Genomic DNA, 27,728 nt, shown 5'->3' on the forward strand with positions numbered 1-27,728 from the left:
ATTCATAACGGTTTAAATCTCTTTCAAACAGCCTTGGGTGTGATATATGTTCGTATATTTTGTATATATTCTCGGACCGAAATTTGTTGCCAGTCCGACGCTGATCAAGAGCATCTACAGAATGCATTTTGTAATAGAACCATGCATAGAGCCAAGATACTTGAAATCAAATCTATCAATCTCTTTCGTGTTAGACGTTACATCGAACACAGCGAAAATTAGAGAGAATATTTATTATTAATTTTTATTTTGCTTTCGTTATTATTTTAATTCTAATTTAGCGTTAATTTTAATTTATTATTAATAGTCATATCTTCATTTAGCATACATTTTAATATTATTTTGAAATTTCTATTTTTACTAATATTTTTGTAATATTTATTATTTCCGGCAGAGGGAGACGCTTTTTGTCATCTGCTTCTGTGTTGATTTGTAATCAACCTTAATCGAGGATGTTAAATTATAATTGAATAATCTCAGTTATCAACTATTTCGACCTTGTTTATGCCGAAGGTTGGTATATTTAATAACGACATTGAAATATATATATATTTTTTAAATATTTATTAATTATAAATTTAATGAATTTCAGCTTGATGAATAGTTGCTGAACTGGATGTAAGTTTACGGAATAGATATGAACAAGCCAGTTTTGTGGAGCCATATCTTGCAAAGAGATAATTATTATATACAGATCATTAGTTCCTTTGACATGTTTTACTGCTATGGCATGGTCTTTGGCTCTGATAAGGTCCCAATCTCCTCATTCAGAGCCAGAATATTATCAGTTTTAGTTTAATACCTATCATAAAAATCCCAAATTGAGGAGTTAAAAGACATTTACTTTTCCTACATATTTTTATCTATTAAAATAAGTCAAAAGTTATAACTTATACTTTTATACAACATTGTCTTATTCACATCTTAAGTCAAAAGTTATATCAATAATTGCTTATTTTATATTAAGTACTGTCCATGAATTGGTTGATTTCTGATTGATAGTTGATTCTGACTTACAAATTCTGATATAGTAACTGTAGAAGACTAAAAGATCAAAGTCAACTAAAATACAAATTTATATCCTGATTTTAATATACATATTAAATTGAAAAAATGAATAAGAATAAATCATGTCATCGACACCAATAACCAGCAAAATGAAACATTTTTTATGAATTAATGTTTTCTTTTGTATGTGATGGACATTGTCGGGTTTAACTGATACAAGTTAACTGGAAGAACAAAAAAATTAAATTAAAATATTAGAACAGTATGTATTTTTTAAATTACAGATTAAGTGCACAAAGTTGCACATGTCAGGTATGATGTATTGAATTTGACCAGCTCTAATATTCTTCAGTCTGTCTCCTTGAAGTTAACTGTCGTCCCTCTCCTGAAAGCTTTGTAGATTTCTCTTTCCAGGTGTTCCAGCTGAGACAGTTTTGTCATGCAGTTAGGAGTCATGTCTTTTCAAAATCTCATTTGCACATCATTATCTAATCTGAGCACAGTGTTGGAGAAGTGTTTTCTGAGGCTGTATTGATGTTTCTTAACCATTTCACTGAGGGTCCTAGTGGTGACATTAATATATTTTAGCCTTTGGTCTAGAATTGGAATACTATAAACTCTGTTAGGAGTTTTTTCTCAGTGGGTCTTTTTCATTTCTAAGGAGTGAGAAAACCATAATGTTTCTTCTAAAAACAATTCTTGCTTATTATATTGGGTTATCTCCTTATAGATGGAACAGAAGATCTTGTATGTGACTACTACATATGGTTTAGTGTCAGGTTAGGCATGATCAGCCAGTTGACTCGGATGAAAGGGTAATGTTTTAATTTGGTATGTTGAGTAGCATGTTGTTTAGCTAATTTGATAATGTAACTTAGCTTCTCCTCTCTATCTTTTGTGTATGAACAGTGTGTGTAGGCTCTCTAATCTAAAGTTTTATTATGTCAGTTCTAAATGTAAATAATAATTAAATAAAGATTTATCTTATTGTGAATTTATTATTAATTATTATTTTGATTTAGTCAATAAATGATTAATATATATTGATTCTACTATATATGATTTTATTCATTGATACACCCATAAGAGAGGCAAAAGATCCACAAAGAAACTTGAAAAAAGAAAGCTGATATAGTTATTATTGAAAATATTTATTACTTTCTCAGAAAGATAAACATTAGTGAAAGAACATTTTCAACTCTGTCATTTAAAAATTTATTTTTGAAATATCATGAATCAAACTCAATTAAATAGATGCTTTGTTAAATTTACATTGAGAACTTGGTCATTCCATCTGAAATTATCTTAGAATTATTAAAGAGGAGATGGAATCTTTTTCAATATAACTTGTTACTTAAATAACACAATTACAACCTAAAGTATAATTTTATTAACAACATTATATATCAGTTATAATTTTTGATTTTATTAAGTGAGGTAGCTTATCATTTAATGCCTTGAAATAAATATGATCCTAATAAGTAAACAACAACTAGTTTCACTTCAAATTTGTTTAGACTATATATTGAGTTTTATTAGTTTTTTTTAAATATGATTAAGGGCTTAAGCAGGCCCAAGGACACAAAAAATTTAAAATTTATTTGTTTGAACTTCAAAACATTGTTTTTAAAAGCATTTATGATAGTAAATATAGATTATCAGACCAACTGCAACACAATTGTCTTGCAATATTAATGAAATACACTTATTAATTATTCAAATATTTTTTGAATTAGCTCCTCCTCTGTATAATTTTAGATCCACCACTAAATACAATGTACAATACAGGAATCCTTGATTAATGCAGTTAACTAATCCCTTGATCCTACCATGTATATCAAAATTGTATTAATCAAAATATGGTATCTACATTAAGTAAAGACAGCTTGTAAAGCTGTGTAAGTTATAACTTCTGCCATATATAAAGGGGTTACCACAATTAACTTTGCATATTAATCAAATTCCATGTTAAGCAAGGGATACCTGTGTTTATATATAAAATATTTGTTAAATTCCTGTTAACATTCAATTTACAGGTACTCCTCACTTTACGACCTATCGGCTTAACGACCACTCACACTTACGACCAATCGAGTTTTGACATGCAATTCAGGGAATCCCCTTTCGCAGCTTGAGTGTTGGTCAGTGGTGAATGGTGACATGCGCAATAAGCATACTATAATAGGTTTGTGTATACTATAACAATCTTATAGTACTATAATAGGCTAATAGCATACCATAAAGTCTTTTTATGAATAAATTTGAAGTTTGTTGCATAATTTGTATAATTTTACAACGATCCTATATTCCCGGCGCAAGCTCCTCGCTTAACGACATGGTCGTCGGAATGGAACTCGGTCGTAAAGTGAGGAGTACCTGTACTTTAATGTATTAAAAATGAAAACAAATTTGTGTGTGTATACACGCACACACACACACACACACACAAATTTTTAATACATTTTAAACATTTGCTGTTATGTATGTATTCATGTGAGTCAGTCCTACCAAAAAATATTCTGGGGTGTATTAATGATTTGATTAATCTATAAGTTTAAAAAGAAGAGAGAATGCACTAGATTATTGATTCAATGAAATATTATTATGTCGAATTTATCAGAATAAAATAGTTGTCAGTAATTAGCTATTTACAGGAAAGGATTGTCTAAAGTTTGTCATCTTTTGAAGCTTTAAACAGAAATATTCACAAAATAAAATATTAAATGAATGATACATACAGCAATTAAGTATTGTAATTCTATGTACAGTAAACTAGAACTTTTCTATAATAAGTTTCAAACACCTTTCTCTCTTTTCTAGCAAATCGCTCTTCAGGTTAAGCAGAATTCTTCTTAACCTGAAGGCAGCCATTTAAAATACCTGAAAATGTTAGTTCTTTGATTTAATTAAAGAAATTGCTAGAAAAGAGAGAAAGATGTTTGAAACTTATAATTAAGTATTGATCCTTCTAAACTAAATTTTATTACAAAAATATTTTACAGTCTGAAAACAAGAAATGTAATGCAATAAATTAATATTTTTCAACATTCAGTACTCTTATTAATAATAGTAAAATAAAAATGATTTTCTTTACACTAATAGACATGCATAGTCAAGAGATGGCACCTAACATCTACCTCTAGTTGTTCTTATCAGTTAATTTCTAATTGTATGATTTTGTTTATTAGATTATGATTTATGCATTATATAAAAATAATTTTTAGAATATCATTTATGATATAGTCATTAATCATAAATCATTTTCTTAAAAAGTAGTTTTTACATCAATATTACATTAGATATATTTATTGAAATGAAACATCCAATAAACGGCATTTTTTCAGCTGTTTATCAGATGAAAAGTTTGATTGGCAAGAACATTGTACAGAACTTTATTTCTGTTAGATTTTGTTTTAAGTTGCCAAATAAAAATACAATATTTTGAAATGACTATTTTAATTATTTATATGGTAGAAGTGAATAGAGTTTAAACTAATTTAATGAGAATGCAAAATAAATTAAAACTGCTTAAAATTTTTAAAATTCATTTCTAAAATAATATAGCAAATTGAATTGTAGAAATTTTATTGAAGTATAATTCTTCTAAATGAGTTATGTATTACACTATTTATCAATTTTTTAACAATTAAACAAATATTGTTGTTGCAATTTTGTATTTATTATTACTATTATTTTTAATGAGTTTTAGTTATGTCTAATAAAATGAAAATAATTTATTTCAGATTACTTTCTGACATTGTTACAACAATTACTTTAAAATGTTTTTAAGAAAAGTAAGTCATTAATAATCAAACATAGAATTAGTATTTTAATAAAATAATAATAAAAATAAATTATAAAAATATTATTTTATATTTTAATTTTAGTTATCACTAAAATTAAAATATTTTTCCATAATTCGAACTTGTCATCATCAGGCATTTTCCCTGCAAAAAGATAAAGCGTATATTAATGGACATTGGATATCAGCTTCAAGTGGCAAAACATTTAATGTAAGTTTTTTCGTTATAATATACCTTTTAAATTATTTTTTTAAATGTTGTGTGTATGTACTGTACATTTATATACTATATATATACACACACACACACACACACACAACAAATATTTGTATAATTATAAATTTTTATTAAATTTAAGGTTATAAATCCATCAACTGGAGAATCTTTAGGATCTGTTCCAGACTGTGGTGTAACTGAAACAGAAGAAGCCATCAAAGCTGCATATAATGCATTTCAAACTTGGAGTTGCAGACCTGCAAAAGTATTTTTGCCTTATATTTTTTGTAATTTGATCATTATTTTATTTCATAATAAAAAGTAATTTTTAAAGGCTTTTTTAAATGAAATTTTTGAAAATTGTTTTATTATTTAATTACTAATATATTTATTTTATGATTAATTTTAGGAGAGAGGAAAATTCTTACGTCAGTTATTTGATTTGCAAAATAAATATCAAGATAATTTGGCTTCTCTTATTACAGCAGAAATGGTTAGTTTAGTAGTTGCATTTTATTTATTAATTAAAATATATAGGAAAAAATATATAGTATTTTCTTTATATACTTTTAGATCAGGGGTTGCAAACTGGCAGCTCTCAGGCCATTAAGGCTTTGTATCTGTCCCATGGCTTTGATGATTTATTTTCTAAAAATTAATGTTTCTAACATCTTGCAGGGATTAAAACAGAAAAAATTCGAACTTCTGTTTATGTAAGTCATAAAGGCCTGGCAACGAAAGGGTCTTTGTTAGAGTTTTTTTTTTTAGTTTACAGTATATTTTGGTTTACCGAATAATAATGAATACAGCCCACATCTGATATACATTGATTTGACTGACCCTTTGCTGTGTTTGAGTTTGAAACCCCCTTATCTTAGTTTGTTTATTTTAATTCTATTTTCAAAACTACTGATTTGTTCATTGCAGTAGCACATTAATACATATTACAAGTTTGTTGTATTTGGATATGATATGAAATTCATTCATAAAATACAGAATTAAAGTTTGAAGTCATTATAATGAAATTGTCTTCTGAATTAATAATTTATACTTATATTACTTGCATTATAGCATATAATCTCAATAGATTTAAATGGATTTATTTTTACGTGATTGTTGCAAAAAATTTAACTTTTTTGAAAGTGCATATGCTTAAAATAAAATTTTAATACTTTTAAAAGATATTTTCATGTACATAAGAGAAATGTATTTATATCTCCAATTGCTTAGTATGTAACATATTGAAACAGATATAGAATGAAGTTATGACTTTGTACATATTAAATATATACTTTAGAATTTTTAAATGTCTAAAAATTGTTTTAATTAATAATTGCATTTTAATAAATTTGAAATATTGATTTTCCTGTATATAAAATAGGGAAAACCATTTAAAGAAGCTCAAACAGAAATTGCTTATGGTGCTTCCTTTCTAGAATGGTTTTCTGAAGAAGCAAGACGTATATATGGAGATATAATACCTACAGCTTCAAACTCCAAACAGGCAATGGTCCTTCGTCAACCAATTGGAGTTGCAGCAATTATAACACCTGTAAGTATTTATTCAAAACTTTTTATATCATTGTTTAAAAATAATAATTGTAAAGATATGTTAAATTTATATTATTAAAATAAACAAGTTAATTAAGCAGTATTATTCATATCCATGTAGATATAAGTTACATAATGATTCAGGTAATTTCATGTAATGTTTATTTTAATGTTTCTTTTTCATTTTTTATTTTTGTTTGAAAGGAAAATTTAAATATTAAAAAAGTATTGATAAATGTTGTTTTAATAAGAAATTTTTATTTGTTCTATCGTTTGAAATTATCTTGATTTAGAGAGCAAAAACCAGTCTGTGAAATCAGTTATTATTCTGGATGAAATAGATTTGCTATGTATGAATTAATATGGCAAGACTATATAAAAATATTTTTATTAGAAAACAGTGTTTAAGAAAGAAACAAATAAATACATATATGAATTCTTATTATATAATAATAATTTTGTTTCACTGTTCAAAAAGTTTTAAATGCTGAAATTGATGTAATATTATAAAATATAAAAATACAAATACCTATTATAGATTAAATATATCATTGAAATTATTTTAGATATTATTGGTTTATTAATAAATTCAATCATTTACAGATAATATACAAATTTTTAAAAAATTATTCTGTATTAGATTGAGAACTAAATAGTTATTCTGTTTGTCTAATTATTTTGGAATTTGCTGCATTAAGTCATCAAGTGTTTTCAGACATAAGTAAATATTTATTTCAGTGGGAAAAGAAACAATAAATTCTGAATTTTTGAATGTTATGTACTGAAAAACATCAAATCTTATGAAACAAAAAAAGTGAATAATTTATAAATATCATTAGTAAAATGATTGAGGTATTTATCTTTTAAATTATTACTTTACAATTTTTAAAGTACTGCATTATACTACATCACTATGCTGGACAGTTTGGAGATTATTTATGGCAGAGGCTGGTGTTTTGGCTTGGCAATTTGTTTTTTAATCTCTAATGCCTAGAGCACAGTAGTAATTTTGGTTGACAAAATAGAGCAGATTGATTTAAATTTGAATGTTTGCACCAGCCACTTTTTAATAATGGAAACTAAAAAATTACAGCATGCTCTATTTTTCAGGCAACAAAACTGTTACTTTTCAAAATAGAAGAAAGTTCAATTGGACATAGTGCACTACTGATTGCTTAGTTTCCATTCATCAATGAACTGACAATTAAACAATCACTATTGTACTAATTTTTGCATTTGAAGTCAAAATTTAGAAATTACTGGCAAACCAGTAACGTTTTGAAAATTTATTGTTTTATTGATGATAAAAAGTTAGATGATTAATTTTTCAATAATAGCTATTTAACTTCCAATAATTGGTCGAATGGATTTGCGATACTTCTTTATTTTTTAAAAAAAGATTGTAGAGATTTACAACTTTTGTACTTTTGTGTGATAGTGCCAGAATAAAAAAAAGTGATAAATTTAAAATATTAATATTTATCATAAAATAATGTATGTTAGACAGTAATTCAAGATATACAGGTGACATTCAATTTAACTTAGTCATTCATGTGCTTTGCTAGAAATATAATACTAATATATTTAAACATTTATATATATTAAATATATATATATATATATATATTTAATATTTAATTTTTAAAGATATAGTGGTTAATAATTATTTTAAAGACTATTAATTATTTCAAGATATATAATTATTTTAAAGAAATACAATTATTTTAAGATTCACATTCATTTTAAATTTAAATTAATGTTAATAAATGCCTAATTTTATAAACCATAAAAATTGTTATTATTCAAAAACAACCCACAACATCAGTACTTGATATGAACTGTTTGACATTTAGCAGCGATGTGAAATTCCACTCTTTTAGACACAGTTTGCCAGTGTGCATTTAAGGCCAAGCAATTTGTTATTTTTGTAGTCGAGTATGTGTAAATCATATGGCATTGTGGCAGTTGATGACTGAAAACGTGTCCAGCTGTTTGTAAAACGAAATAATTGTTTTATTTGCAATACAATCCCTTCAAGCTCATCCTATAAATTAAATATTGTTTCGATTAATTGCGATACAGTTTTGATATTTATATGGTGTGTAATTATATTTTAATTAAAATAATATTGTATATTAGAAAACTTCACTCTAGGGATGGCTTCCAAAAGACAAAAAATTGATCTCGAATGCGGTACATTTAATGATGAATGGCAGTGGAAATATTTTTTTTACTATGTACAATAATAAGACTGTTTGTCTTATTTCCAATTTGAGTGTAGCCGTTTTAAAAGAATACAACTTGAAGACGTTTTGAAACGAAACATGCAACTTACGCACAAAATTTAAATAAAGAAAGCCAAAAAAAATAAGTTGTAGCTCTTGTAGTAAGATTGACCTGGCAGCAAAATATGATTACACAGAAAAATCGATTACAAGAATCTGCTACTGAAGCAAGTTTGCTAGTAGCAAAATGGATTGCTCAATGTGGAAAACCTTTTGCTGAAGGAGAATTTGTAAAAAAAAGAGCATGTTGGATGTTTGTGATGTAATGTGTCCAGAAGCTAAACATAAATTTGAAAATATAAGTCTGTCTCAGCAAACTATTGCTCGAAGAATAGATAATATGAATGCTAATTTAAGTGAGCAGTTACTGAATAATTTAGAATTGGTCCATTTTTATGCAATAGCTCTTGAAAGTTGCGATGTAAAGGATACTACTCAGTTATTAATTTTTATCAGAGCTATCATTGAAGATTTTCAAATTTTGGAAGAACTTTTGTCAATTGTTCCAATGAAAGACACAACAAAGGGAGAAGATCTTTTCTGAGAGGTTGAAAATTAATTTTGAAATACAATATTGACTGGAAAAAATTGATGAATGTAACAACAGATGGATCACCAAATATGATTGGAAAAAGTATTAGTCTCATAAAATGAATTGAAGACAAAATTTCTGAAATTGATCCAAATCATAAAATTATACCCATACACTGCATTATTTATCAACACACATTATGCAAAAATGTTTTAAAAATCGATCATGTTATAAATGTAGTTGTAAAATTAGTGAATTTCCTTCGATCAATAGGATGAAAACACAGGCAATTTATTGCACTCCTTGAAGAACTAAATACAGTTATTTAGATGTACTATATTACAATAAAATCCGTTGGTTAAGCTTGGGAAAAGTTTTAAGACGTGTGTGGGATCTTCAAGAGGAAATAAAAATATTTTTAACACTTAAAGAAAATGAGGATTTTCCTGAATTATCAGACCCAAATTGGATTTGTGATTTAGCATTTTTTTTGGATATTTTCACACATTTTAATGAATTTAATGTATGTTTATTTACAGTATGTACAGTAGTACATTTTATATGATTTTAATTCTAACACTTGTATAATGCCTGCAGGGAAAAAATTTATATGCTCATGATTTAATATGAAGGTTAAAATCTTTTCAAATGAAGCTTAGCCTTTTTTCTAGAAATCTGGCTGAATGCAAATTTGATCATTTTCCAACACTAGAGAACGTATCTTTAAGTATTTCAAGAGAAAAGGTTCAAGAATTTAATAACAATATCCTTGCACTAATGACAGATTTTGAGCAGCAATTTGATTGCTTCAAGAAAATTGATAAAATTTTATCTATTATCCAAAATCCATTTTCTGTACATGTAGATGACATTCCTGTTGAAATACAATTAAAAATAATTAATTTACAATGTGATGAATTATTACATGAGAAATATCACAAAAAGCAAGAAAATTTATGCAATTTTTATAAGCAATTGAATAATGGAAAATACGGAAATTTAAAAAAACTTGCCAAGAAATATTTAGTAATCTTCAGCTCATCTTATATTTGTGAACAACCTTTTTCTTTAATGAATCTAAATAAAAGTACAACAAAATCAAGATTGAATGATTTACATTTGGAGGCTATGTTAAGAATAGCTACTACAAGTATAGAGCCAGCTATTAAGAAAATAATAGGCAATGCAAAGCACCTCAACACATTACATTAGTTTTTTTTTGTTAATTTGTTGTACTAAATTACTTACATTTATTCATAAACAAATTCCATAATAAAATTTCGTTTACTTAAATGAATCGTTTTTGTATTTAACATTTTTCAATTTTAATATTTCATTCGGCCTTGAAAAAAGTTTTCTTTTCAATTCTGCCTGGGAGATAAAAACTGTTGGCCATGCCTGTCCTAGACAATAGAATCACTAGGAGTAATGAAAAATGTATGTATCCAGTAATGTGATCTCAAAACATCTTTGCATAAAGTAGAAAATGTATAAAAATGAAATCATTAGAAGTGTACTATGAAGACTCAAAATATGATCCCAAAGCATATTCAGATAAAGAAAATTACTTTTAATTCTAGCTTAGTTTATTCTAACTTTCTAAAATTAATAATTATTCAAACATTTATTTAATTTTGATTTAAATGATAGATTAAAGCTTAAATTATTGTGAAGTTAATTTTTTTATTTTGTTTGTAAAAATGGATATATTTGTTACTAAATAAATTGTGTATTATCGTAAAATAATTCAGTTTAACAACTTTTTTTCCTTAGAATTTGCAAATGAATAAAAACATTATGTAATATTTTTAGTGGAATTTTCCAAATGCTATGATAACTCGTAAAATTGGTGCAGCACTTGCGGCTGGATGCACATGTATTATCAAACCTGCAGAAGATACACCTTATTCAGCTCTTGCACTTGCGCAATTAATAGATGAAGCAAACTTCCCACCTGGAGTTGTTAACATTTTAACTGTTTCCAAAGAGCAAACTCCAGCTGTTGGTTTGAAATTATGTAAAGATCCATTTGTGTCAACCATTTCATTCACTGGATCAACAAATGTAGGAAAGGTATATTCATTTTCTAATTTTTATCATAATTTATTAAATTAATAAAATCAATTAATATAATTGTAAATTAATCGTACTTAATGTAATTTTGAATTTTATTATGATCGAAATTATGTTTTCAGTTTCATTTAGCGATATTAAAACCTTTTGTGAACAATTTATATATAATTTTGAAACATTTTCCTGTAAACTTTTGTAATTTTCAGTTAATGAGAGAGAAAAGAATCAAAACTGTATTTTCTGTTTTTTTTTATCTTCTATAATTTTAAGCATTAATTATGATTTTTTCGACTTTATTTCATTGATTCTTTTATTTACAGTATGTACAGTAGTACATTTTATATGATTTTAATTCTAACACTTGTATAATGCCTGCATTGATCAGAGTGTTAGAATTAGAATGAAGATGTATGTTATATATATTCATATAGAATATTATTCTGTGTTTTATAACAATGCAATTTGTTATTTTATTTAGTTATTTTATAAAAGAATGGCAGATTCAACATATTGAATATCAGTAATATACCATATTTAAGAATATAGCAAGGCACACCAAACTTAAAATGACCAGCCATGAGTAAAAACCTTATGTAATATTCTGATTTTTAAAACTATATAAAAAATTCCCCAATTTTGGATTGTTTTATAATTATTATACTCAGAAATATTTAATATTCACAAACAAATTTTAAGTCAAAAAATTAATTGCATACAAGGTAAAAATTTTAATATCCAATTTATAACATGCCTATATTGTGGTGTTCCAGATCAATTATAAAAGAGAGTTCGTGGCTTTTATTAATTATCCTGCGGCAGCTGGCAACACAATGCTGGACCACTTTTTCCAACCAATATGACATCAAACCAAGGCTAACTTCACTTTCTCTGGTCGACATGCCCATGTTCGTCCATGTCTTCACTTCCTACCTCGGACATTATCTCAAGGTCAACGTATTATTGTAAATTTGTATATAGAGATGCGATAATAAATACTTGGCAACTGCCCAGAGAATGATCACACTATCTAAATTGTTTACCTATCACAACAATGACACTATGCATGGATGGGATTGGATTGATTGTTATACAAGACCAATCTCAAAAAGAGGTGCACCATAGTAGGTGCTTCAATCCAGTTAAAAAATGGCAATTAAAGGAAAGCTATACTCAGAGACCTTAATTGACTGTTTTTTGTCACTATCACTGTAGATTGTTATTTTGTAAGCAAGAGTTAATAGATAAGTAAAATGTTCATTAGCTATTCTATAACATCTGTCATCAGTGATGTCAGAAAGCTAGAAAGTCAATGATTGTCAACTGGAATTGCTCATGTGACTCATCTGATGTCACATTGTAACATAGCACTTTTTACATCTCATGTTGTGGTCACTTTAACCAAACTTTACAATTCAGATTTGACAGTATAATTAACTGTTGGTGTTAACATACATGTATTAATAATACATAAAAATCTGGAAAAACTGTTATGATCTGAACAAGTTGAAAGATTCCAGGAATTTTTTAGAGATGGTTTGTTAGGATATGTCAGGTTCTGTTTCTCTCCACCCAGACTTCCTATTGTGGGCCTGGCTGAATAATTTACATAATGTGCCTTCTAAAAAGATCTTGGCAGAAAGAGTTAAAAAATATATATATATTAATGATAGGTAACATAATAATTTCATATTTTTTACATAAAGCTTTTACAGCTTTAAGTAATGTAAGCTGTAAACAATTTAGCATAATCTATAAAATATGTGTAATAAATAAAAATTGCATCATTTTTTTAATAATGTCAATAGAATCATAGATCTAAGGATGTGCTAGTGATAAAATATTTAAATTTTACATGGTATTAGTTATGATTTTGTAACTTTTTCTATATTTTTAAGAATACTTAGTTTATTGTTTTAATAAAGCCATTTTGATTTTCAGTTACTTCTTGAACAGTCTGCATCTACAGTTAAGAGAGTTTCATTAGAGTTAGGAGGAAATGCTCCATTTATTGTTTTTAACTCTGCAAACATTGATAAAGCCATTAAAGGAATCATTGGTTCAAAGTTTCGAAATTCTGGACAGGTATGCTAACATCAGGGTTGATCTGTATAAATATTGGGGGGACTGGCCAATGACAAAGAGTAAGAAAAATAAAGCCAAACAACCACCAGATTGCTTCAGGCTACTTTTCTGCAGTTATATTTAATTAATTAATTAAATAATTTGTCACTAGAGGGAGGCATTAGGTGTCATCTCTTATTAAATTTAATAATTATAATTAAATTAATTAATCAAATATAATTGCAGAAAATATCCAGATGTAATTTAGTGGTTGTTTGACTTTACAAATTTATCAGGTTTCATGATGTTTGTTTAAGTAAGAAAAATTTCTCATTACTGGGTTTTGAGTGGCTATACAGAAAAATTGTTTTTGTTGTGTATTATCTCATTTCTGCTTTTAATTTTTGTAGTGTGGTATAAAATAAAAATGTGTTGGGGAGACAATTTCCTGGGACAAAAATATTGGAAGGATATGTCTCCTTTGTCCCATTTATGGATTGATGATCATGTATACTAATTCTTCATTTAAAGAAATATATAAAAATATATTTATATTAATGTCTGATAATTCTTTTTAACTGTAGTATTTGAAATTTTTTTAAGTAAATCAACTTTTTTCTTTTAAACACTATAATTAGATCAATTACTCCAAATTATGAGATATATAGCTTCCTTTACAGGATATTTGAGAAGGTATGATGCCAAGAAGAGAAAAATCAATTTTTAAATCTAATTTTATTATGTTTGTTTTGAATTTTTAAATTATCCCCTAATAAAAACTTAAAACATTTATTTGTATTTCTTCATTCATTAAAATTGGCAATAAAAATGGATTACAAAGTCAATATTAAAAACTTTAAGAAGTATTAGGATTACATTGACAACTGATATTGAACTATTATAATCTGATCCAATCACATGATTTTTGGTAATTTTAACAATTTTAATTTTCTATAAAACTTTAAATTATGTAAACTTTTTTAGTATTAGTATACTAAAGACATCACATTTATACATTATATTTTTTATACAATAATATACTAAACTAAATACCGAACCTGTTACCGGTGTAATTTGCGTGAAAAAATCTTTCCACAGTTAATATTGCTGTTAATATACCACTGTTAATATTGCTGTTAATATACTAAACTGTTAAATAATTAAAGCCAAATTATTTTTAAATATACAATGTAATCAAAATAAAGAATATCTTTTTTTCATGTAATACAAGAAATTTTTAAAATTTTTATATTTACTTATTAATTGTTGTTTATTTAATATAATTAATAACATTAAGAAATCTAGCCATTTCTAAGTAGGCTTCAAAATTTCTTTAAGACTGCTAGAGTAATAGTGATTCACAATGAGCTGGACTGAATAGTGGATAATAGATTGATTAGATAGAATGTTAATGAATTGTGCATTGATTAATTAATATGAACGTGAATGTTTAGCCTATTTCATTTAAACGTTTAAATACTATATGTGAAACTGTAATATAGATGTGTGTAAAAACAAACCGTAAAAAATTAAATGTCACTGTTTGGAATTTTTGAATTATCCTCTTCTGTTCAGCATTGTTTGTTCATATTTAGTTGCATGAATCTAACTTAAATGTAAATTCCAGTAAACTAAATTTGTGTTATCAAAGTAGATTGCTTAAACGTTAATTAGTTTAATTATTTAATATATTACAGATAGATACTGATGTAATTCTGTTTGGAAATGAACTTATTCTATTTAGTTTATTTTTTCCTTTGGGTGACTATATTATCTGCACATAGAAAATATAACTGTTTGTTAACATTGATCATTACAAATAAAAGTTTAAATTAAAATCTTAGTTTATGATGGTAGTGCTTTTATATAGATGTCAGATAAGCAAATAAATAAATGTTATTATTTGAAATGTGAATAAAAATACTTGTATTTTTTGTTTAAAATAATTTTATTCATCAAAATATTCAGCTTCATGTTCAATAATATTTTCTCAGCAGGAAGGCAGTTTGAAAATATCATTTTTATAAATGATTTGAATGACTCTTGAAAAATATCTTTCTTTGTAGTTGGTGGACTTTGAGGGATATTGTTCATTATGAATACTTGAATATTGGTCAAACCCTCACAGCAAGCAGACTTGCACAGTGAGCAACTACAAAGAGTACATGACAGATTAAGACTAAAACAGCCATCTTTGGTGAATATTCAAGGTATTTTTGTTTTTACAAGCAATGCTCACACACACCACACACACACACACACACACACACACACACACAATTGCAGAAATTACAAGAAACAAAATAATGCAATTGGGATGGGAACTTTAGCCTCGTCGTTTTTATTCTGCTGATTTATCTCTGTTGGATAATGATATGCATAAAAAAATTTACAAATCATATAGCTATAAAAGAGGAAGTAACTCAATTTTTAATGCTAAAAATGATATTTTCAAACTGTCCTCCCATTAGGAAAATGCAATTGATTCACAATCAATTACTTATTCATTATATATTATTTATCAAAATATTCACTTTCACAAATAAAATTATTTAAACAAAAAATACAAGTATTTCTATTCACATTTCAAAAAATGACATTATTTATTTAATTACCTCATATTAATAGAAAATTAAATTTTGGAAATGACTATAACACAATTCTGTACATTGTGAGCTGAAACTTACAAATATTAAGTCACACCTTCCACATTATTTTCATCAGAAACAGTTAATAAAACTTTCTGATGAAAGTAGTGTGGAAGTTGTGACTTAATTTATGACCATAACATAGCACACAAACTATATTCTTCATAGCACCTTTTGGTGTTATGTTGCTAAAAATAGCATGAAAAAATTATAATGGTTGAAAAATGTTATCAAGGAAAGTGAAATGTTAATAAAACTTATCATTAAAAACATTTTTTTTTGCCTGCTGGCTACAACCAATATCTTCATAGGCACTATGCAATATTGCTAATATGCACCATTTATAACAAGTTTATGACTCAACTGTGTTTCCAATTGCCCACAGTATTGTGGTTCCCAAAGATTAATCATTCAGTGAAATAGAATTTAAAAATATAAAATGTTAAACTGTAATAAAAACCGAGTATATAAATATGAAAATTGACAGATAAATAACAATGAATCATTTGAAATTAATCATTTAAAAAATATTTAGCAAAAATAGTAAAACAGTGTAATTGTGAAAATATATTATTTATTAAGTATTTAATTTTAATTTTTCTGCATTTATTATTTTTTTCCATAAAAAAAAATTTTTTTTGGGGAAAACCAATCATATTATTATCACATAATACATCTTACAATAACAATTGTTCAACAACTACAATCATTATTTTGAAAGAGAAATAGTTGTTTTTATAATTATAGATTTTTTTATGAATTAAATTTATTTTTTACATATTTCATATTTTATGATATTGAAATGAATTTTATGTATTTTAATCTTACATCTTTAACAAATAATTTTATGCTACTTATTCTTTTTTCAGACATGTATTTGTACAAATCGAATATTTGTACAAGATAAGGTACATGATGAGTTTGTTCAGAAACTAAATATTGCTATGGAAAAGCAGTTAATATTGGGAGATGGGTTCAAACCTGAAACAACCATAGGCCCACTAGTTAATGAACAAGCTGTGAATAAGGTTTGTTTAAAAAACATAATGACTTTTATTAACAGTTTAGAATACTAATGTAGTTTTATAAATTAATAATAATATTGTTAATTTGTTGATTATATTAGCTACCTTAAAAGACTGATTAGTTAAAACAATATATCTTAAAAATATTAGTAATGATTTATAATAATAATTTGTTAAATATAATGAGTTCATATTATATCCAATAAAATGTTTTAATAATAAGTTTAAATAAATAAAATTACTTTAAAAGTAATGTTATATTTGTTTTATTTTGGGATGCAATCCAAAGAAATGGAATATAAAAATATTTGTATATTATTTCACTTATTTGATATTTGTACACAATCACATTAATTAATTATGCAATTATTTACATTACATGCCAGTATATTAATTTATATTGAAATTTCTTATTAATTATTTACATAATATTATTTGATGTTTATATGACATTATATTTGATATATTTAATGTAAATTGAGAAACTTTATCTTAAAAAAAATTACATTTTTATTTTTTATATGTTAAAAACAAGTATCATAAATTTGTTTTTATGTCTGTTTTCATTCATATAATTGTTATTCCTGTAAAATTTAAAATAAAAAATGAAATATTTCTTTTTTTATACAGTAGTTTGCATTTAATCAATCAGTATCAATTAGTCAAGCAGTTAATATCTAAAGAAGAATCAATAATGTAAATGCTTTACAATCAAATTTTATTTTGTCTATAGAAAATTTTTTTCAGTTTGATTTTTTAAAAATTCTCCTATCAATGGTTGAGTAGATAAAATCACTGACCACTAGTAACTGGTCATAGGTTTGTGTCTGGCATTGCTGCCGTGTGGAGTTTTCCAGGTTTTTCATGTATCTAGAATCTAAATAGGAGTCGTTTTCCATAGAAAGTCATCCCAGGAGGTATGTCCTTTGACAGATCACCCATGTGTTGTATTGCTTTATTCCATCAATACATTTCATTAAAAACCTTCATTCTTCTTCTTCTTCTTCTTAGCTTTGTCCCACAGATGTAGGGTCCACTATTCGGATCTTCAAATGCCACTTTGTTTGATCAAGTGCATCGTCTGCGTTCAGGTGCAGAGCCCTTAGGTCAGCATTGATAGCATCTTGCTATTGTTGCTTTGCTCTTCCACGTGGCCATCAGCTGTTCACCTCTAGGTGGTACGAAATGTGGCAACTGTATCTGGGGATGATCATTGGACATGGCCAAACCAGTACAGGTGTCTATCTCTCATTTTTATTGGTGTATCATGTCAGTGGTGAATATGGTCGAGGAGGGAAACACCAAGTGTTCCGCAAGCCATGCACATTTCCATGGAATGGAGACACTGTTCAGCTGCTCTCGTTGATGGCCAACATTCAGAACCATAGATAGCAATGGGTTGTGCCACAGTTTGGTAGATTTTCGATTTTAGTTATGGGCATCTTTTTGTTGCAGAGAACACCGGTATTTTCTCTCCATTGTAGCCATGCCGCATTCACCCTCACTCATACCTCATCGTCAATGCCTCCATTACTCTGTAGGGTTGATCCGAGGTAGCGAAAAGTGTGTGTTTTATACAAGTTATCACCATTGACCTGGATCATGCCCACATTTGGAAACATTTCTAGATATTCAGTTTTCTTGGTGTTAAGGTGCAAGCCAAAACAACTCAGATGGTTGCTCCAGGCCTGCACCTGGCACTGTAGCTCTTCTCAAGTGATAACTGCAAGCATGATGTCATCAGCATAAGGCAGTGTCCAAGGCACATCACTGTGTATATTCTTTGTGATAGTGTCCATGATGAGAATGAATAGCAGTGGTAACAGTATGGAGCTCTGATGAATGCCAATGTTCATTGGAAAGTTGTCAGATGTACCAGCCACGCATCTCACTTGGCTGCTAGTATTTGTGTACAGCATTCTGACCCAGTTGACGATGTCCTCAGGCATTCTGCGACCACAGAGTGCCTGAGGACCTCATACCAAATGAGCTGGTAGGGTATGCGGTCGAAAGCCTTTTCCAAGTCAAGGAAGGCAACATGTGGTTTATTTTTCTCCTGGTGTTTCTCCATCAACCTGCCGGCTGCAAAGATTGCATTGGTAGTTCCACAGCCTCTCACAAAGCCACAATGGCTGACACCAATCCAAACGATGTCACACAGACGTTAGTCAACAATACACTCAAAGATTTTCATGGTGTGAGAGAGTAGGCGTATTGGCCGGTAGTTAGAGCATTCTGCTGGGTCGCCTTTGTTCTTGAAGACCGGTACAGTGATACTTGTGGAACTAGATTGTCAGAGGTCGGCCAGTGGTGACCACAGCATTGAAAAACACAGTTAGCCAAGCTGTAGCCTTGGTGTGCAGATCCTTGAGCTTCCAGCCGTTGACTGGCAAGTCTTCTGGTTCTTCATACTTCTAATTGCCACAGACATCTCCCCAGTCATGATCTGAAGGACCAGCCCAGAGCAGGGCAGACCCTCAGGAATCAGTGGATGTGGGAATTCAATGTTTGAAATCTCATCAAAATGTTTGTGCCAATGGCTGTATGGCTGCGATATAAGATTTTCTTCTTATATCGCAGATGCATCCATTCTTATCCTTCATGCACATGTAGTGCTCGATGTCTCGTACAGCTTTCATTTACACTTTCACCAGTTAGTAGAGGTTCTTCTTACCTTTCCATGTGTCAAGTTGCTTGTAAAGATCTTGATGGTGTTCGGTCCACGCTGCAGCAACCACTCTCTTGGCTTTCTGCTTGGCTGCAGTGTACTGCTGCCAGTTTTCACTGATCTTATTGGCAACCCAAGCTCTAAAGGCTAACTTCTTTTCCCACACCTTTAGTTGTACTTCCTCTGTCCAAAGCCATGTCTACTTATTGATGTGCCAACTACCTAAATTTTTGACGCCAAGGGTCATCTTTGCAGCTGTGTGATGATGGAGTCATGGAGTGCATCAGTTCAGGATCTGTTGGCTTCGGGGAAGGTAATGCTGTTGATCATGGCAGCTTCATGTTTCTGCAACTTTCACCAATTAATCACCATCGGCCCTCTCATGCTGCCACCCTGACGTTGTGTGGTGATCTTCATGTTGATGATTAGCAACTTATGCTGTGGGGCCAGACAATTGGATGGAATGACCTTTACATCTGTGACACTATCGTTGAAGTCACGTCTTCGTGCCAGCATGTAGTCAATCTGGCTGCAGCTGTTTCCAATGGTGTAGGTAACCAAATCACTTGTGCGTTTCTTGAAAAAAGTGTTGCAGACAACAAGGTCATTAGCTTCTGCTAAGTCAAGAATTTGACAGCTGTCATTGTTTTGTGTACCATATCTAAAGCCACCATGGCAATCATACCCATCCTTGGCCCTCCCAACGTGGCCATTTAAGCCACCACACACCATGAGCATATCTTCCGTAGGGCACAATGCCACGTGGTCATGTAAATTCCACCAAAACTACTTCTTCTTCTTCTCCTCAGTGCATCCTGTTTGCGGGACATATGCTGAGAAGATATGCATTCAGCAAGTGTCTAAGTCAATGATAGCAGACATAATGCGATCAGAACAACAATTTACTTCTGCCATGCAGTCATGCAAGTCAGGGCTAATGACCAAGGTGACATCACACTGATTTGTCTTGTCGTAGTACATAAGTTTAAACACATCATCGATGTCACATGACTTCTCTCCTTTCCAACATGTTTCCTGCAGGCAGGCATTGCTCACACAATGTCATTTAAGTATATTGGCGAGCTTACAGCTACGTCCAGTTAATGTTCCAATGTTGTTGTGTGTAGCAATTCGGATCGACTTCGGTTTAGTTTTCAAGTTCAGGTTCAGCTAGGCTGGCTTCTTTAGCCGGTTCCACCCTTGATCCAATAGGCCTTGCAAATTTTTCACGCTGGTCAGGCATGGCCAACATGCATAGTCTCTGGGGTACACCCTAGCATTCGATGATGATTTTAAAAGTGATGTTTCTGATTTTTGGGTTGTGATAGGAGTTGACCAACCAGCTTGTCACCACAGCCTGACATTAAAAACCTTCATTAAAATGCAAATTAGTAACAAAAAGTAACTATAAATACACAATATATTATTTTCTTTTATAGTTCTTTATGTAGCAATTATAATTGGTTGAAAAAAATGAATAATACAATCAAAAATATTAAGATTAATTTATTTATTTGTTTTTAAAACTGTTAAATTTAAATGAATAAGTTATGATAATATTTTTAATTGAAATAATTTATTTATAATTAATAAAAAAGCAGACTTTGTGACTATATTTTCTTTTATTCTTCACTTTCATTATCTGTAATGTATTACACATTATCTGTAATGTAATGTATTAAGTAGAAAGATAATTTAACTAATGAATAAAAAAGATATACATGGTGCAATCAAAAAGTTCTAAAACTGAGCTTGTAACATAATGGGGCACGTACAGGTACAGTACAAGCATGCAGCAAGAGAGGTATGTGGTGTTTATGAGTTAGTATGCAAAGTGACAACATGTTGCATTGGGTGGAGATTGCATTACCCAAGTTTTTTGATAACATCCTAGTGTACCTTTTCAATCTCATTATGGACCTGAAACTGGAGCAGAGAGTTGACATCAAATTCTGTGTGAAATTGACAACAGGAAGTTTATGGCAATGAACAGAGCCATAGCAGTTTTCAGCATTTTTTTTTAACTTATTTTATTTTAAGTAGCAGAATGATGAAGACATGTATTGTAAGAAATAATTTTATTATAAATAAGAATTTATTACAGAAAAATGAAACATAATTTCAAAATAAAATATTCAATATATATAGGGTAGACCTGAATTATGTATTGTACCTACAACTCTGATATTCAGATATATAATAGATGGCACCACAGTTTTTAATTAAATATTCTTAGAATACTGACCATTGTATACCTAACCTATATACAGTACATGTAACATATGCAATGCTCTGTTCATGTGGGCATAGTTATGAAGTGTTCAAGGTCATGCCTATATCTTGTATGGACATTGGGTTGCTATGATCTAGAAACCAAACAGCAGTCTTTGCAATGGAAAAGCCTGCAATTGCCAAAACCGAAGTAGGCAAAGCAGGTCTGAAGCACAACCAAAATAATTCTCATTGTTTTCTTTGTTGTTCACAGGATTGTGCATGGAGAATTTGTTCTCATGGGCCAGACAGTGAATTCTGAGTTCTACTGCAATGTTCTAAGGCATCTGAGAGGAAATTTGGCACAAAAGTCCTCAACTGTGATGCAATGGCAATTGGGTACACCATCCTGACAATGCTCCCTCTCCAAGTGCTGAAAATGCACAGTTTTAGTGCACACCAAACCATTGTTGTTTTCCAAACTCTGTACTCACCAGATCTAGGCTCCTGCAATTTCTTCTTGTCCAAAAGATGAAATTCAAATTGAAGGATTTCTGTTTTGACATGGTAGAGGATATTCAGTGCAAACTGCAGAGGGTATGTGACACCCTTCAAGAATGTGACTTCCAGGCTTGGCAGAAATGCTGGAATTGATACAGAAGGAACTTGTTCAAAGATGATGACTATGAAAATTAAATAAATTATGTTGTTTTCTTTTTATAAGACCAGTCTTAGGACTTTTTGATTACATCTCATATTCAGAAAAAATTATTTCAAATAAATATTAAATTTTAATAAATCCTTTAATAATACAAAAATACTATAAAAACAGGTAGATAAACATGTTCAAGATGCTATTAACAAAGGAGCTGTTTTTATGTAAAGGAGGGAAAAAGTTGAATAATAACTTTTTTGAACCAACATTATTAACTAATGTTAAGGAAGATATGATAGTTTGTCATGAAGAAACATTTGGTCCTCTTGCTGCTGTTATCAGGTGAGACAATAAATATAATATACTTGTACATTCTATTTAACTAAAACGTTTTTAAATTCAGAACTTTAATAATTTTATATAAAAATGTGTGTTTATTTTATTTTATTGACAAAGAATGGTTGATAAATTTTTATTATATCCATGAAAATTTTTTTTAATCTTATGTTTCACAAACCCATTGAAAACAAATGTTAATGTTAAATGTATTGATAAATGTAATATGAAAATACAAACCGTCAATATAGGGGGTTTATATTTTCATAATTAATGATTAATATATTCATAAACCAATAATTAATTTTACAGAAGGAAAATGTTTAGTAATATTTCTCAAAATTTAAAATATTATTTTGCAAAGTTATCATTTAACATAAATTTTATTATGTACTTTCAGATAAGTAAACTATATGAGAATATAGTACACTTTGATCTTGCATGTTAAAAAGTATAGGTATAAATGTATAAATAAATGATCTTTTTTAAATATACAGCAAAGTCCTATACAATGCAGGGGATACTTTCTGTGTTATAGAAAATCTCATTATGGAGACATGCATTATCAGACAATTTTATACAAGTTTAAGCCTAGACCTAGAAGTTGAAGAAGAAAACATATACCTCTTTCTGGATGACAAAATTAGAATTTTGTATGAGTACTAGTTGCAATTTTTTTGTTGTATTTTATGTAAAGATGCTACCTGATGGTCTGTCTTATGGTGAAAGACAGAAATACTTGCTCTTCCCATGATCAGTGAAGATGACATGAGAATTTAGGAATGTATGGGAATAGTGGTATTGGACAAAGTTACTTGCATTTAATAGAACCATAAAACATGCTTACACAAGGGTTCAGCAAAGGCTTTTTTGCCAGATGTCACACAAAAAGAAAAAACGAAGAGTTCATTGCTGATTTTCTGTGAAGTAAATCTTGGAGGTTGGAAGACTCCGAGGTGGCAGTGTCCTATCCAGCAATAGTTGGAAGTTGGTCTTGGGTAGAAGCCTCTTCTTCACTGGTTATTCAAAACTTCAGAAGTGTTTTTTCGTTGTCAGGCATATGGGTGGATGATCTCAATCATAACTGAGATGAATGATCTTGACCACAACCTCTTCATGTCCTTGAAAATCCAGGCTTTTATACAATTTCTCCCCAATATCCCAATTTCTGTTTGGTCTGAACTGGTGGTCTCCCACATTGCCATATGTTACTAGGGACACGATTCAGGCCAGGGGGATTGTTGAACACCCCATACAGACAATTCTCCCTGAGGGTAGGATCACACTCTTTCTTGAGTGATTCCCATAAATTACTGACAATGTATTTTTCTCTGCCTTGGAGAGGACACAGCTGTGTCGACATGACCATGACTTCCACCCCTCCAAGGAAGCACTTGCTTCTTCCGCTTTGAACTTTGTGTAAGATGACTGAAAACGCCTCTTTCTGTCACTCCTTTACTCTCCCTCACGATCTGCAACTGGGAATGTGACAATTAGATTCTCTAGCATCCCATTTCCCCACATCTTTGATTCTGTTTACAATAATAAGTCACTCATTTATTGATGTCGGTTTGACAATCCTGGCCTCACATATACAAATTTGCATTATAGGAGAACGCGTTACATGGGAGTTCACTGTATTACTGTTTCTGTACATTAATATTCAGAAACTTTAGATTTAGATTCAAAAACAGATTATCTATGTGTTTTTCTTGAATGCAGACATGAAAAAATATGAACTATTAATTCTCTCATTTCTATTTAAAATATGAATATATTGTAAAATATAAATGTTTTTGTTGTCAAAATGTTATATTTTTGAAGTGTTTTTCATAATTTATATAATAATCAATTTTTTTAAAATTGCAATTAAAGTTTGATAGTAAATTTAAAGAAATATTAATTTTATATTTTGTGATTCGAAAAAAGAAAATACAGTAGAGAACCGAAAATTGGAATCAATTGGGGACTGGGGTTGTTCAGATTAGTGATTTGTTCCGATTACCGATTATGTACGAATAAATATATTAACCTGTCCGATGTTCAAATTTTTCTCCGTCGCGTGTCGCTTCGTGTTGAATTTTTCTCCGTTGCATGTCGCTTCGTGTTGAATTTTCGTCGATTTTAAGCCTAACAAAAATTTTTATAATAATAATCGAGGCTATCGTATTGTTAAAAATTATTTCTTCATTTTGTACAAACAAAATAAATATATTGAAGAATATAAAAACATGAAAATTATACTTTAGAAGTAAATTTAGTATCAAAAACGTTCGATTCAGCATGACACAGTCCGACTGAAAATCGTTCCAATTACCGGGGTTCCGATTAACGAGTCTCTACTGTATCTGATTTTGCGGTAGTTTATTAATTTATCTTAACATCATAATCAAATTTTGGTAACAATTCACTTCTAATACAAAAATTTTTAGCATTATTTTTCTCCTTTTTCAGTATTAAGGATCCAAATATTGATAATATATTTTATAAAACAAATGAAATTAGCAAATATGTTTTTATTGAGAAATAGAAAAAACAATTTAATTATAAATAATTTATGCCAAACATTTGATTCATTTATAAAATTAGATAATTTTTAATTACTTTATAGTAAAAATAATTAAATTTATTGAGTATTATTTCAGGTTTATAAATTAATAATTATTTAATCAAATATTAGATGCAAACCTCTTATAAGATTGTTTATTGAAATTAGATTTAAATCAGAAGATGAAGTAATAACTTTTGCAAATGCTACTCGATTTGGACTAGCAGGTAGTTTCCTTTTTTTAAGAATTAATTAATTTCAGATAAAATATATTGCTTACAAATTCATATTAAAATTTAATTTAAAATATTTTTGTGATAAAATATGAAGATAATATTTTATTTGCTTTCTTTAGGTTATTTTTATTCTGAAGATATATCCCAAATCTGGAGAGTAGCTAAGAAATTAGAAGTTGGTATTGTAGGTGTTAATGAAGGTGCAGTATCAATGGCTGAAATTCCATTTGGAGGTGTCAAAGAATCAGGTTTGGGAAGGGAAGGTTCAAAATATGGTATTGATGAATTTGTGTATTTAAAATACATATGTTTAGGTGGTCTTGAATAAATTAATCTTATTTAAAAGTGCATTTTCTAGTTCATGAAAAAAATTTTGTTAAGTTGAGTATAATAATATGTTGATGATTATTAATACTAACCATTATCAACAATTGTAAGAGATAAAGCAAATTTATTAAGGCAATAAATCAGATGAATAAAATTTTAATATGCTAATAACATTGTACAGTCAAATCATATGACAGATATTGAATAAAAAAGTAATTTTATTATGAAAAGATTAAATATTATCTTTAGAAATAATAATTTAGAATTATAACTAAGCATGTATATTTTATGCATAAAGCAGTTCAAATTATAATATGTATATTATGTTTTATATGAAAACAAAATTTATTTTGCAAGTTTTATAACATACTATTGATAAGTTATAAAATGTGATTGTTAAATTTTCACTCTGTATTTTATTTTTCTCAGTTTTATTTGTGATATTTTTAGCGAATTAGCAGGTTGAAACATTTTACTGTTTTGCTAATATATTTTATTTTAGCAGTTAAATTCAAAGACATTCAATATTTTTACAGTAAGATTTTCTTCATAACACTTTTATTCTTATAGTCTAAAACATAAAAAAATGAGTTTTTATATGTCGAAATTTTTTACAAAAAAGTTTTAATAGTCTTTCAAGAACTGAACAGTAAAATATGCACACAAGTTTCATATATAATAACTGAATAAATATAGTGATCTCACTTTTTTATATTACTGTTTAAGAATATTCTTCTTGTATATTTTGATTTGATTATAGAGAAAATCAGTTAATTGAAAAGTTTTTCTTAAATAAAGTTTATAAAATTGAAAAAGAAAAAATGCTTAGTTTATTGTAAATGCAAAAGTGTGATAATATTCAAAACAAGCAAATAATGACTCCACATTAATATTCTAAACTTATGAATGGAAATCTTTCTTATAAAGTTTAAAAAAAAAAATCTATTTGAAACATTTTTTGAATCTAATCTAACAAGTGATGCAAATCAAAAACTTTTTCCAAATTCAGAAAAAAATGTTTTGGAATTTTTTAGTAAAGGTTTGATCTTAATCTGAATACTATTCAATTACTTTAAATTATTTCAATTATTATAAAATATCAAATTCAAGTATTAATTTTTCTGTTTTGTATCAAATAAGTATTTCTGATTAGTTTATTTAATATTCATGATTAAAACAAAATTTAAAAAAAATTATTTTAACATAAATCTTTCAATATTTATATATATATATGTATTTTTTTTTTCTGCAAAAATTTGAATTAGAAAAATAAAGAAAAAAAATTTTTGTTAAATTATTTTGATTTATTTTACTTTTTCTTTACTTTGGAGCAATTTTCTTTCATAAAAACTTTTAAATATCTAAACCAAATGGATTTGTACAAAATGAAATTTCCAAGTTAGGCAAAACAAGAATGGATAAGTTATTCATATAAAACTTATTATTTGTATATATGTATAGTTTAATAATGTCTTTTTGGATGAAAATTCTCTTTAATAGTAAATTGAAGAAAGAAAATTGAAAAATCTTTATTGTTCTCTATTA

At 28.4% G+C, this 27,728-nt stretch overlaps 1 protein-coding gene across 1 annotated transcript; it reads left to right on the top strand.

Moving 5' to 3' along the window:
* The first annotated feature begins 391 nt into the window (after positions 1-391).
* LOC136990464 (succinate-semialdehyde dehydrogenase, mitochondrial-like) lies at positions 392-26,207 on the top strand. The gene is given in 14 exon segments (XM_067288847.1): positions 392-513; positions 593-618; positions 4,752-4,802; positions 4,896-5,021; positions 5,170-5,292; positions 5,437-5,520; positions 6,409-6,579; positions 11,208-11,468; positions 13,407-13,550; positions 17,047-17,205; positions 22,914-22,955; positions 22,957-23,078; positions 25,789-25,847; positions 25,976-26,207. Coding segments are annotated over 12 exon segments (1,515 nt in total). The 5' UTR covers positions 392-513; positions 593-618; positions 4,752-4,787; the 3' UTR covers positions 26,185-26,207.
* The last annotated feature ends 1,521 nt before the right edge of the window (positions 26,208-27,728 follow it).

This window comes from Centruroides vittatus, unplaced genomic scaffold (assembly GCF_030686945.1).
Source record: "Centruroides vittatus isolate TY-2023 unplaced genomic scaffold, ASM3068694v2 scaffold_932, whole genome shotgun sequence".
Taxonomy (NCBI): Eukaryota; Metazoa; Arthropoda; class Arachnida; order Scorpiones; family Buthidae; genus Centruroides; species Centruroides vittatus.